General features: G+C 39.2%; 2 protein-coding genes across 18 annotated transcripts in view; one reads left to right on the top strand and one right to left on the bottom strand.

Moving 5' to 3' along the window:
• Nucleotides 1-6175, bottom strand: part of FAR1 (fatty acyl-CoA reductase 1) — a 60153-nt gene extending 53978 nt beyond the window's left edge. For 6 of the 10 annotated variants that reach the window (XR_012076588.1, XM_072969539.1, XM_072969538.1 and 3 more), the window contains exons 1-2: nt 5979-6175; nt 5706-5815 (exon numbers count right to left, since the gene is read on the bottom strand). Coding sequence is in view for 6 of the 10 variants with exons in the window: in XM_072969539.1 (XP_072825640.1) it covers nt 5706-5815; nt 5979-6023 (155 nt within the window). In the remaining 4 variants the exon portion in view is untranslated. Of the gene's footprint in view, nt 1-5705; nt 5816-5888; nt 5908-5962 lie in introns of those variants that run through there. The other 4 variants (XM_072969542.1, XM_072969541.1, XM_072969540.1 and 1 more) reach the window with 4 other exon arrangements.
• Nucleotides 6176-6342: 167 nt separating this feature from the next.
• PTH (parathyroid hormone) overlaps nt 6343-14177 on the top strand; it is a 98241-nt gene continuing 90406 nt past the window's right edge. For all 8 annotated transcript variants that reach the window (XR_012076590.1, XM_072969553.1, XM_072969552.1 and 5 more), the window contains exons 1-2: nt 6343-6532; nt 10643-10774. The gene's annotated coding sequence lies outside the window, so the exon portion shown is untranslated. The remainder of the gene's footprint in view (nt 6533-10642; nt 10775-14177) is intronic.

Genomic DNA, 14177 nt, shown 5'->3' with positions numbered 1-14177 from the left:
ATTCCTTACATCCAAGGAGGATTTCTCATGTGACTATCCTGCCAACATTTCTGGCAAGAATTCCATAAAAGACAAGAATGATCTAGGACTAAATACTTCTAAGTAATCTTAAAACCATCAAATGGTTAAAATTTAAGTTAAACACACACAAAAGCACCAAGGTCATTTTCCACTTAGAATTTATAACATTGGCATAGGATCTCATGTTGCTACATTTGTTTTACATATCTATATTCAGTCTCCCCAACTACTTATCCCTGCCCTACTGTAGATTATTATATCTAATTTCTCTTGCTCAGCCCAGTATAATATACAGTGTCGTGCTGTATGGTATTAGCTGGTAAAAATGTCTAGGAACCTACTTCAAAATTAAAAAAGTGGGAGAGTGGGTGGAGATACAGATGAAACAAGACTGATCACAAGTTGAAAACTGTTAAAGTTGGCGATACGCATATTTCTGTATTTTCATGTTCCTAATTTTCCATAATACAAAGTTTAAAGACACTTGCCACTGCATTAGAGTAGACAGCTTCTTAAAGACAGATCCAGGAGTTTTCTTCTTTGTATATCTGCCTAGTAGAGAACAGATATTTACTTTGCTAAACACATTTCATCCTTCATGTGAAAGGGAGCAGTACTACCTTTCAGTGAAACTTCAACAACTCTTTCATGGTATTTTATTTAAATGATTCTTTTACTAACTCACATAAAACATATTCACTCGTTCATTAACTACTGAATATCTACTTTCTCAGATCTCCTGTCTTGGTAAATGGAGGATATAAAAAATAATCCATACTCTCTGGTGAAGTAAGAATCTGACAATACCCTCAAGGATCCATGGGAAAAAGGCAGGGAAAGAAAACAGGAATATGAAAAGAAGGAAAGAAAAGTAAAAAGCAACAAATACAGTTGCTTTAAAAAGGGATCTAAGGCATCCATGTTTTTAATTAGAAAGAAGGCATACAGTTTGTTCAAACTAGACAGGTCTAAAAAGTTCCTCTCCCCACTCCATTTTACAGATGAGGAAACTAAAGCTCAGAGAAGGGAAGTGACTTGTCACAAGTTACACATTAAGTTGCTAACAAAACCAAAATTAAAATTTCAATTTGCTGATTCACAGTGCAATGTGAATTTTCTACATCAAAATACTTTCTTCTATACCATAATATTCACAAACTAAAGAGAATGACTATTTTATTATTAATATATACTTCAATTCTGTATTATACCATACTTAAAAAAAAAAAAGAACAAAAAAAAGGCTAAGTAAAGGGAGGATGCTGGGAAGAAAATGCACACAACAAACTGCCAAGACAATTATACCTGAAGACTACGTACACATACCACATTTCCTTAATTCTGAGACATTTTTGACTTTAAGACATAGTATCCATTTTGTAAATATTAAACAAAAAAACTATAGACACTGTAAAATATTCATTTCAAAAAATACAAAAATGTGAAAACATACATCTCTAAAGCAATAAAATATAATGTACCCTGTAAGACACACAAAAATCAGCATCATTTAAGACCATGTCTCACAAAGCACAAACATACAGAGTAAGAATCTCATCTTCTAAGGTAACAAATACTTACTAAATACCAAAGGCTATGTGGCATTTTTTTTCAGTTGTATGTATTAATATAAAACAATTCCTTCTTGCTGTATGTTTCATATGCAAGAGTTTTGAAGTTAGGTAAAGCAAAGTTTGAATCTCAGCTCTGCCACTTAGCTCCCCCACCTTTGGAAAGTTACTAACTTCTCTAAGCCTCATTCTCTTAGTAAAATGAGATAACCACCTTAGACAATTGCATAAGAATTAAATGTGATAATTTATTTAAGGAACATAGTACAGTGCCTAGAGGAAATATTAAATTTCCTCCCATAACTCCTATGGGCTAAATTAAATTAAACTAAAAACTAAGTACCATTCTTGACTTAGAAGGTTGGAATAAATCTGTACTAACCCTAGGGCAAATGCTACCAAACTGCTTTGGAATAATTATCTGATAAGAAAAGCTTATTTTCTTGAAATTTATCTCTTTTCTTCTTCAAACTGGGAACAGAAAACAAGGATGAATTTTAAGTGTTTAAGTTAAATTTGTTATATGCAAATTCAGCACTTCCATGTTGCCTTAGTGAACTGAGACTTTCCTAAACCCATTACAAACCCACTGAAGAGAGGAACTATAAATCAGTGTATGGGTGGAGGGAAGGCTGTAAGGCCAAAAGGCAGTTAAAATGACTCAACTGCACAATTGGTTTGGTTTTTTTAAACCTTAAATTCATTCACTAAACAATGTTTAGAAAAGCCAAGACCATAACACCATGATTCAGGGTGTTTCAGTAACCTGATTCCTCAGATTAAGCAAATGTAGTTTCGGGATATTTCTACCGGTAACAACCAGCCATTTCCAAGATGGGATTGTGCCTACCAAAGTGGCTCATATGCAGCAGGCACTGAAATAGGACTGTCTTCTTCATTACCCCAAACACAGTACAGATTAACTCATCCACATATTCCCTCACTACTAGTTCATTTTAGTTGAATGATTTCCCCCCACTAATTACAAAACAATGCTTTTTAAAAACTTGGAAAAATACAAAAAGTACCCACATTTTTAAACTAACCATGATCTTAATAGCCAATGATTAAAATATTGCACAGGGACAAACCAACATCTTTCTTACGAATCTGACCATAACTGTGATCATTCCAAATTTTAAATTTGCATAGAGCACTTGCCACTAAACATAATTAACTACCAGCTTGTATCTTACTATCTTCATTCTGGCTTTCTTAAGACTAAATTCACACTACTTTTTTCCTTATTTAACAGTCTCTTCTCAATTTTTGTTCTTCTGAGTCTCTCAGTTACACATTTTGTTGCTGACCACTTCCTCTTTCTTAAAACTTTACCCTAAGTTTCCCTAAACAGTATATTCCTCAGTGTCTAAAAAATCTCTCCAACGAACCTTTTTGTATTTCTTCATTGGCTTGCTTCTGTTAACTCCTGACAATCTCTAAAAAATGGCCCATGTCTGACCTTGGATTTGCTTGTCAACTTTGAATCTCCAGCACTTAACACAGTGCCTGGCAAGAAGCAGATGCTCAATTAATATTTATTTACTGACTCTGCCAACCCTGACCTACCACTCACTAGCTGTGTAACGCTGGGCAAAAAAATCTCTCTGAACTTCAGTTCCTTCATTTATAAAGTAGGGATAATCAAAGGAAGATGATGCTTGAAAAGCTCAAGACAGTTTTTGGTACAAAGCAGTACCCAATAAATTTTGCTATTATTATCAACATAATCTAGTACAGGACCCAAAAATATTTCTGCTTATTACATATGGTTGAATACCAAACCTACCTCTCAACAACTCAACTTACTTTCACCACATTTCTCTTATCACCACTATCCAAAAATGTTTTTGTAGGGGAGAAGGTATAGCTCAAGTGGCACAGCACATGCTTAGCATGCACGAGGTCCCGGGTTCAATCCCTAGTACCTCCTCCAAAGATAACTATATGAATAAACCTAATTATTTCCCCCTCATATGGCAAACAAAACAAGCAAAAAATATTTCTGTACTCTTTCCTTCACTACCAGTCTCTACTCCATCATCAACTACTCAAATTCTTCTCTTCTAGCTAACATACAAAACCACCATTTATTGATTAAGGCATAAAAGACTTAGCTGACTTCCATACCCTTAAATATTCATCCAAATCTTCAATTCTACTTAAAAACCATGTTTGTCGGTCTTGTTCACAGTTGCTTATAATATGTCCATGCTACTGAAACATCATCCTCATGTCTTCCAATAACCCACATCCCAACTCCTAGTCCAAAAGAGCTCAAAACTTACCTCTTCCTGGAAACCTTCCCTGATTAACTCTACACCACTCAGATTACTTCTCTGCTCCGAGTCACCTTAGCACCTCAACACTTAGGTATTCTGTTATACTAAGGATAAAATGTAATTAGTGAACAGCATTACCAAGATATCACTTTCAAAAATTATTTCTACATCCTAAATGGTCCATTAGCTATAATTCTTTGTTAAGTTGGTTAACAAGGAAGCCTCCTATACAACAAATGCTGTCTTTGGTGTTTGTCCTTGACACTACTATTTTACGTTTGAAAAGAAGTAATTAACTCTTCACAATCTTTTTGTTCTATCCTCAAGTAGAAATTATACCTCAGTAGTACCACCTCCTCCTGTTTAAATCCACTGGAAGTATAGAACTGGGCCATTTTCTTTTCTACTACCCTTTCTCTGCCTACAACCCACAAATAAAAATTCTGAAACCTTTAAACAGAAAGGTAGTAGCAGTGATGCCATTTTTTCTTTCCTCTAAGTGAAAAGAATTTTGAACCTACTTAGCTACAAAACTCTTCCCAAGATTGAAATATACCCCAAAAAGCACGATACATAAGTCAAATTCTGCATCAAGACGGCTGATCCTATAGAGTAACAGGATTGTACATATGTTCATTTTCACTTGTGTTACTGTAAGAGATCTTGCATCATTTTTAAGCTACACCACATACACCGAACAAGATAGTTGAGAAATTCCCCTATAGGGTAGATTTTCTGAAAACATCTTCTGATGTTGCCTTTAAACCAACACATTCTACTTCTTAACATAAAGATTTAAGGGATTTCTCACTGTCATCCAATCAAGAGCAAACACTACTTGTGCCATTACTCCTGAAAGGATGAGTTTGTGTGCTGCTGAGGCAAAACACTGAGATAAACTGTCATAGGAGCGGGAGGAGGGATGCGATGGGAGGAAGATCAGCCTCAGTGGTGAGAGTTAACAAGTCTAAGTATTTAGCCCTCGATGAGAGTAAATGAATCTGGCTGACTGGCTCCTACCTGACAAAACGGACAGTTAATCTTGCCAACTTACTCATAAAAGATCCACACCCTTCAGCTACCATAAGTAAACCTATCTCGTTTGATCCTTGTGAAATTTCTCCTAACTGGCCAGCTAACGCCTTCTAGTCAGTCTACAGCCATACCTCACCTAAAACCTCTCGGTCACCTTCTGCCTTCAGTAAATGCCTCTTACTCCAGATCCACGTGTCCCTATTTGTCCAGCGATCTTAACCTTCAAAACCCAAGCTTGTCCTCCCTTCGTTCCCAGCTGATCTCCCCCCCCCGCCCCACTCTCTTGTAATGCTTTTTTCCAAGAGGCCAACCACACGCCCTGGCCCCTCAACGTCTCCCCGGGCACCCTCTTCTGAGCATCAACCTATTTCCCTCACTGTCTTCGTCCCCAGACCCAGAATTCTTCCACCACAGGCCTCTTCACTGCCACCGTCGAGCACACAAGTCCGCTCCTCCGTTAACTACCCCGCCCCACCTTCGCCACCTCTACGCGGCCTCGCCACCCCAGGCGGCGCCCCTAGGCTCCGCGGCTGCAAATCAGGCCCCTCCCTACCGCCCCGCTAGCGGTCGGGGCCCTCCGAGGGAGGCGGCCCGGCCGAGCCGCGCAGACACAATTCCCGCTGAAGCGGGCGCCTCCGTCCGGCTCGCAGCAGCCGAGGGCGGGGGCGGGGGCGGGGCGAAGGGTGTCGCCCCCGTCTCGGCCCGGCCTGACTCCCCTGCTCCCACAGCCCGGGCCAAGACCAGGCGAGGAGAGGCCCGCAGCCCGCCTCTCCCGCCCGGCGTTCCTGCCTCTCACCTAGACGCAGAGGCTCGGGCCTCGCTTTTCCCCTGGCCGTCCAGCGAGGGCTCCGCCACCACCGCCGTCGCGCTCTCCTCACTCCCTCTTCCACCGCTCCCGACCTGCTGCTGAAGAGCGGATGGGTAGTGGCACGCCCATTGGCTACGGCCCGCACTCACGTCAGCCGGCCCCGACCCGAACCTCGGGATGTGACTGGCTGGCGCGGCGCCTCTTTTCCACGTCTGGTCCTGATTGGTTCTCTCTCACCCCCTTACCGAGAGGATCGCTCACCCTCCTCCAGGCTTCGGCCTCCCACCCCTTCAACCCCGTTTCCATCCGGGCGGGAGGGGGACCGGAGAGGGCACGGGTGCGACGCGAACTGCCAATAGGAGGGCGGAGAGAGGGCCGGGAGGTGGGCTCTGTGGCCGGCCGGCCCGCGGGGAAAGTTCAGCCAATGGGCGCGCACCCCACATCCCGGGCTCAGGAGCGCCCCAGCCTGGCCGCTCGGGTTCCGGCGGGTCGCGCCCAGGGCGACGCCCCGGCTGCTGGTCGCTTGGGAGGGGCGCCCACTGGAAAGGTGGGGAGGATGCGGCGAGGCCGGCGGGAAGACAGTGGGCAGCCATTGTGGCGTGCTCCCGCACTGTCTACGTGAGGCCGGGCGCGCCTCTAACGGGGCTGGCTCGGGTCGGTGAGAGCGGGGCCGTCCTGTCGTCCGCTGGAACCTCGGCGTGATGCCCCATAGGAAGGGAGCCGAACGTGCGTCTCGTACAGCCCCTCGGAATTATGAGCCAAATACTTCCACTTGACACTTCTTCCAAAATAATTTCATACAGAACTTATTTATGGTAAGAGAAGTTAGAATAATGGTTACCTGGGAAGGGAGGAGGGGAGAGGGGGAATGGAAGAGGCATAACGGTGCTGGAAGCGTTCTGTCTCTTGATCTCAGTGGTAGTCACAGAGGTGGTGTGTGCAGAGGTAATAATTCACCGAGCCATATACTTAAGTTAGTGCACCCAACGCACTTTACGTATAATATCTCAATTTTTATAATGATAAAAGGATTCTGAGAAAAACTCTGCAATAATATTATCGTAACCTTAGCTCCATGAAACATCCATGGTATAAACAATCCTACTGGGATTTAGCTATCATTCAAAAACTAGAAACCATAGGAAGAAAAAAAAAGTGTGAGAATTTAAAATAAGTGAAAGCTCCTGGCATGGTAAATCACACTCACAAGCTTGTACTCTAAGAATGAGCCAAGATGGTTCAGAATTTTTCTTTGAGGATTTAGAGCTTGTTTTAGTGCATGGCACTGTTAGTAGAACAAAAGCAGCCACGACATTGCACCCATTTGGAAACTACAGAAGTTTAATGAGCTGCCTACTTTGTGGGCGACCTAAGTTATAAACCCAGGAAACTTTAGTTTGAATACCACGACTTCTCCTTGGAAGAGCTCACGGTCCAGCACCATGTACAGTCATCCCTCGGTATTTGTGGAGGGATTCGTTCCAGAACCCTCCAGGACCACCCTCATACCAAAATCCGCAGATGTTCAAGTTTTTTATATAAGACGGTGATGTACCTTTGTTTAAAGTACTTGTTCCTGAACTTGGCATATAAAGTTAGATAAGACAGTATTTTCCACAGAGCATAGGGTGTAACAGGGAGACAGACTTAAACAGATAATTCCAATATAATGCAGGATGAAGGAATGCATATAAAGATCTAACCCAGCCTAGAAAATGTAGGGGCATCTTTTTAGAAGACACAGAGCTAAATTAACTACTGCTAACATAACCACTATGCACATCCTCCTGTATACTTTAAATCATCTCTAGATGTCTTATAATACCTAATACAATGTAAATGCTGTGTAAGTAGTTGTGAATACAATGTAAATGCTGGGTAAATAGTTGCTGACATACAACAAATTCAACTTTTGCTTTTTGGAACTCTTCTAGAATTTTTTTTCTGAATGTTTTTAATCCACAGTTGTTTGAATCCACAGATGTGGAACCCACAGATATGGAGGGCTGACTGTACAGTCATTCCTGGAGAAAGGCACAAAACACAAAGCTGACACAGGTGCCTACTCACAGGGATGAGCCATTCATTAGGTTAGGCAAGATGTATGTGCCTAATACCCAGCCCAGTGGCAGAATTCTGAAATATCCAGGGTCAGATGAAACACTTCTTAGCTATGGGTCAATAACATTTTTCCCAAAACAAGCATTACAATTCTGGGCCAAATTTTAGCCTGTGTAAGGGCACCAGGAGCCAAACGGGTAAAGATGACAGGATTATTAATTTAGCCATTTATTAGCCATTAAGCTGTTCAATTCAGATAAATACCTTTGTTTAAAGTAGTTGTCCCTGAACTAAGCTCATGGAGTTAGTCAAGACAGTATTTTCCACAGAGCACAGGGAAACAAACATAAACAGATAATTCCAATATAATTCAGGATGAAGGAATACATACAAAAAGGATCTAACCTAGCCTAGGGAATTTAGGGGCATCTTCTTAGAAGACACAGAGCTAAGTGAACCACTGCTAAGTTTTATCACCATGCCATATGCAATTAGACACTATTTCTAATGACTCCTTTCTTTACAAATATCTTGATCTTTTGAAGTAGCTATACATAAATATAATAATATAGCTATATATAAAGACATAAATTAATATTTAGTTCTGAGAATAGAACATGAAGAAATTAAGTAATTGCTTAATGAGCACATTATGATTTTCAAAAATAATTTTAGGGTTGAGATTATAAAGGCATTTATTTGATTCAAGTCAATGTGTATATAACATGTCTCTCCAGCAAAGACCCCCTACAGTGGGACAGCCTGCTTCTGGAAGAGGATGTAAAAACAATGGTTTATTATTCAAGGTGGTACAATCTCATGGGGAAGGCATGTTATATAGTTAGTGTCCCTCACAGTGCACCATCATTCTTAAGTGAATTCCAAGAAGTCCTATCTCTATAAAAAAGTGAGTAATTGTCTTCACAAAAGGAATTCACTTTTTGCCCAGAGTCTAACCTATAAAATACAGCAACACCCAAAAAAAAGGTAATTATTCATTCATATGCTTTTCCCATCTTTCCTCAACAAGAGCCCTGAAAATTGGGCTGCCATATATTGGAATCAACAACATTGTAATTTTATTCAAATATGAAACACCTGTATGTGCTTTTGATTCTTGCTACAGAAATACAGTTCTGTAAATGAAGATAAATTACACCAAGTGAAAAATGTACTATTATCATTGACAGCCTAGAGATACCATATATTACTGAGAAAATGCTTAGGAATAAACACCAAAAACACATGTGCTACACATAAAAAGTAGTTACAGCTATTTTATACATCCCTCAGACATTCTTAGCTTCTTTAAAAACAGAAGACAAGTAAAGTTGAGCATCAATTTTTTAATGCAAATAGTACTTCTTCCTGCTCTAAGGAAACACTTTTCGTACGGCATGTATCGTTTTCTAACTCATATGATATATTGTCCTGTCAGTGTCTTATTAAACACAGTTCTGTTGAGACTCTTCAGTCTGTCTTCACAGCATTCCTATGCAAATATTCATCTAGTCATCTGAATTTTGTAGAAGAGAAACTTGAGGCTTAATGAGACAAGTAACTTGCCCAAAGTTACACAGCTGTTAGGTGGCAGAAGTGGGATTGAAATCTAGGTCTATTTGATTGCAAACTCCATAATCTTTCTATTGTGCCACATTTGCCTCCTCCAAAACAAGATCAGGTCATTTTGCCTTGTCCTCATGTCTTTGTATTCCCCGCAACGAGTAGCACAGGATCTTACATATGTCTTGGAACTCATGGAATTAATAATTATTTTCACCATGCTTTATCTTTGCAGATTACATGACAAGGGAGAGTGTGAACTATTTAAAAGTAACTATTTCACATTAAAAATGTCTGTTTTAACAAGACTAAAAGGAACACAACTTTCTTTGTAGTTGCAGTGAAGAACCCATTACAGCTATCTAGAATGCATCAGAGATGCTCACTTTCACAGCACTGGAAAGAGTTTTAGGCAGCTTTTCTTAAGAAAGCCAAATTTGTAGTGTGCACAGTATCCCCCGCAATTCATTTGGTGATCTCTACTGTGCCTTGTATTCAATTATGACATTCAGAATTTGTCTGCTTTAAACATTTTCAAAGCCTCTTATTTAAAAGAACCCAAAAATTTCTACCAAGTTTCTAACATTTCCACTAGTGCCTCAATATTCAGTCTAAACAAGTACAGACAGGTTTCTGTGACATTTCCTCATCTCTAAAGGATGGTTAAACCTAATGCCCAGTATCTGTTCTGACTGTTTCAGAAATCTGGAATGTAAGTTTGGTTTTCATCTGGAGGTGAATCATCTGACCCTCAGTTATTCAGCACTGTTAGTCTAGGTGGAACAAAAACAGAGCTGCTATGTTCTTGGCTCTTCTAAATCATTCCTTGTGTCCTGACCACTGACCTTCTGGTTCTAGAAGGGTGGCAGAATATGCCACCCCAAAATATGCCACTTTAATGCAACAATTATTTTGAACTAAAGGCACTTAGAAAGCAGAGGATGCAAGGAGAGATGTCTAATCTCCCTGTCTCTTCCTGAAAACAGGAGATTAAAACTCCCATGTGAAGGATGCTCTTCTTATACCAAGAGAAAAGAAACATTCTTCAATGCGAAATCAAAGCCAAGAGACTCCTATCTACATATACTTTGTTGAAATATTTCTTACCTTCCATTAGCCTCCCCATATAGTTTAGTTACTTTTTCACAATTGCCTTTCTTTGTTCAACCTAATATAAAAGCTTGTAGATTTTGCCATTTCTTTGATCTTTCATTTCCCATGAGAGTTTCTGTGTCACAGAAAACATATAAATTTGTATACAATTCCCCTGTTGATCAGGTTTATATCCATTTAATCTTCAGGCCCAACCAAAAAAACCCTATGAAGACAGAGATAAGATTTTGGCTCTCCTATGGTTTCTGGTGGTGAGGATGGGATTTCAGTGGTTGGGGCACTGAGAGATCCTGGGACATCTGACAAAAAGCCAGCAGAAGGTAAGAATTCTTACCACTTCAGTCACTTAGATCTCTGCCTGCATGGCCCAGCCAAAGCAAGAATAATGAGAGTCTCCCCTTACCGTTTTTCCTTTCTAAATGTAGATTGGCAGGAGAAAAACATATGTAAAATTAGTTCTTTGAATGGTGACTGTAAATATGGTTCTGAGTATACCCATTGGTTATGATCCGCAGCCTCCTAGTCTTTGTTTTTTTTGTTTTTTGGGTTTTGTTGTTGTTGTTGTTGTTTTGTCTGTCTTTAGTGGTGTTTGTCATAAGGAGGAGAATTGTAAAATAAGATGCTCCTTTCACCTTGTTTCATGTCTTCAGAGCTTGGCTTTGTGACCAGTGAGAATATTCTCTCTGGTCTCCCCAAACTGGAGCGTACAGATGTTGGCTTGAATCAGGTAACCAGCCAAAGAGGCTGGAAACCAAGACACAAAATGACAAGCAGCTCTTTGTCTAACCTTGCCAGCTCTCAAGGAAGTTTGTCTTAGTGAGAGGTTCCAGTGCGTAAGGAGCCTTTGTGGTCTTACCTTCATTTTCTTCATAGTGCTAGGAAGCCCTTATCCTAATGTCGCCCAATGGTGCTACAGGTTAGCTGGTGCATAGCTGGAAGCAGCTCACATTCCTGTAGGAAACAAGAGACACCGGTTTCACAAATACTGTTCTTACTGCCTGTGACAATAAAGCGCTTTACATTCTTAGGCTGGCTCTGAGAGTACACTTGCTGGATCTTGGGAGGGCTGCACCTTTGGTGCTCTTTGGGGTTGCCTCTTGTGTCCATGGTTAAGCCATAAAAAGGCTTGTTGACTTTTCTGGTAGCTTTTAAAAAAATGGACATATAGTTGATTTACAGCATTGTGTTAGTTTCTGGTGTACAGTAAAGTGACTCAGTTTTATATATATATATATATATATATATATATATATATATATATATATACACACATATATATACATATATATATTTTATATATATGTGTATAATTCTTTTTCATATTCTTTTGCATTATGATTTATTACAGAATATTGAATACAGTTTCCTACTGAATACAGAATACAGTGCTATATAGTAGGACCTCACTGTTTATTTTATATATAGTAGATTGTATCTGCTAATCCCAGACTCCTAATTTATCCCTCCCTCTCCCCTTGCCCCCCCATAACCATAATTTTATTTTCTATATCTGTGAGTCTTTTACTGTTTTATCAATAAGGTTGTATCATATTTTAGATTCCATATATAAGTGATATCATGTGGTATTTGTCTTTCTCTATCTTACTTCTCTTAGTATGATAATCTCCAGGTCCATCCATGTTGCTGCACATTATTTCATTCTTTTTTATGGCTGAGTAGTATTTCATTATATATATATATATATCTCACATCTTCTTTATTCAGTTCATTTGTTGATGGACATTTAGGTTGCTTCTGTATCTTGGCTATTGTAAATAGTGCTGTTATGAACATTGGGGTGCTTATATCTTTTCATATGAGAGTTTTCTCCAGATGTATGCCCAGGGGTAGGATTGCAGGATCATATGGCAACTATATTTTCAGGTTTTTGAGTTATTTCCGTACTGTTCTCCATAGTGGCTGTACCAATTTACATCCCCACCCACAGTGTAGGAGAGTTCAAAGGCTTTTATGTTTTAAGCCATTAAAAAAAAAAGCTTATTGGTTTTGAGTCACAATTAAAATAGGTGTAGTCTTGAATATTTGGACTTATATATCAAAAAGGATTTTTTTAGAGCGATCTCACCATAAACAAATATCCTATTATTACCTATAGGAAGATCAAATTGAAAGGAAAAAATTAATAAGGCAAAGATAACTCTTGTATAAGTTAGTAAATTTTGTGTTTCTGAATTTATGCCTAACTCATGGCTAAGATTAAAAATGAAGACTATAAGATCTCTTTTTGCATCTTTGTCTCTATATGACTATGTATATATATATTTTTCTACCTCCAGGTGATATTGCCAAAGTTACTTTGTAAAAGAGCTCTGTTTAATTGGTTTAAAAAATAAGTGCTTATATAAATTAAGTTTTCCTAAAACTCTCAGAAATATAGAAACTAACCCAGATGTCTCTCAAGTTCACAGATTCTGAGATAATCTTTGGTAAATAAAAGCTAGTTTAAGTTTGTTGGTTTAATAAAAGCAGTCATGTCTACAGGGTTGTCAACATTAAACAGAATGAAGACATACAACTTTTCCTATTTGGGTTTACTAGTCACATGAGTTTATGTTATCTCTACTAAATGTTTAAGATTGTAAAATTTTAAATTAAATTGAAAATCAAGTTGTACAATAAAAATAAATTGCTTGATGTATGTCAAACACAGCAGTACATAAAATAAGTTAGAGAAAGTCATATGTTTTAACTTTTTGGTTCTTTAATTCTGTGATTTGTAAAAATAGTCACCTGGTTTATAGATGAGAAAACTAATTTAAGATTATGCTAGCTTTATTTCAGAGTCCAGAATAGGGGAAATTTTAAAGGGGAGGAATAAAATGTGGCAGAATATGCCATTCCAAAATATGCTACTTTGACATAAGGATTATTTCGAACTAAAGACATTTAAAGAATAGCAGATGCAAAAGTGGCCTTCTAATCTCCCCATTTCTTCTTGAAAACAGGAAATTTAAAACTCCCATGTGAAAGGTACCCTCCCTTTAGAAAAGAAATTCTTCAATGGGGAATCAAAGCTGAGAGAATCCTATAGAAACACACCTGTTAATTCTTATCTTCCTTTAGCCTCCCTGTATAGTTTACTTTCCCACAATTGCCTCTCTTTGTTCAACTTAATGTGAAAAAAGGCCTGTAGGTTTTGCTTCTTCTTTGGGTCTTCATTTTCTTATCAGAGTCCCCGTTTCACGTAAAACATACGAATTTGTATATGTTTCTCCTGTCTTGTGTCAGTTTCATTCTCAGGCCCAGCTGAAAAACCCTAAGAAGATAGAGGTAAAATTTGTTGTCTCCCCCGCTCTCCACCCCCCCGGCCCCCGCATTCTCAACTGCCTCCATCGATACACCCTGTTTATTGATAACGGTGTTCTGGTGTTCTCTAGCTCATAGGTATTTAGAGAAAGAGGAACAGTATTTGTAACATTTCTTTAAATACCATCTGCTGTCCACTTTCCAAGTATCACTGTGAAAAGAAGAAACCATTTGGCTGGCCAGTTTCTTCCCACATCTGATTAGATGGTCATTTGCCCTTCTTTTGTGGGTGCCATTGTCATTGTTTGGAGCTCATTTGGGGGGCAGTAGTAATTCAATAGAATCCTGAGACCTGGAGATTACTTTTTTCTGTCTTTTTTTTTTCCTTCCTTTTTTAGGGATTTTTGTACATGAGTCAGAACAGAGCTTCTGCCGATGCCCAGAAATGGGCATAAG

The sequence above is a fragment of the Vicugna pacos genome, chromosome 10 (assembly GCF_048564905.1).
Source record: "Vicugna pacos chromosome 10, VicPac4, whole genome shotgun sequence".
Lineage (NCBI taxonomy): Eukaryota > Metazoa > Chordata > Mammalia > Artiodactyla > Camelidae > Vicugna > Vicugna pacos.
This window is presented reverse-complemented; position numbering and strand designations above follow the sequence as displayed.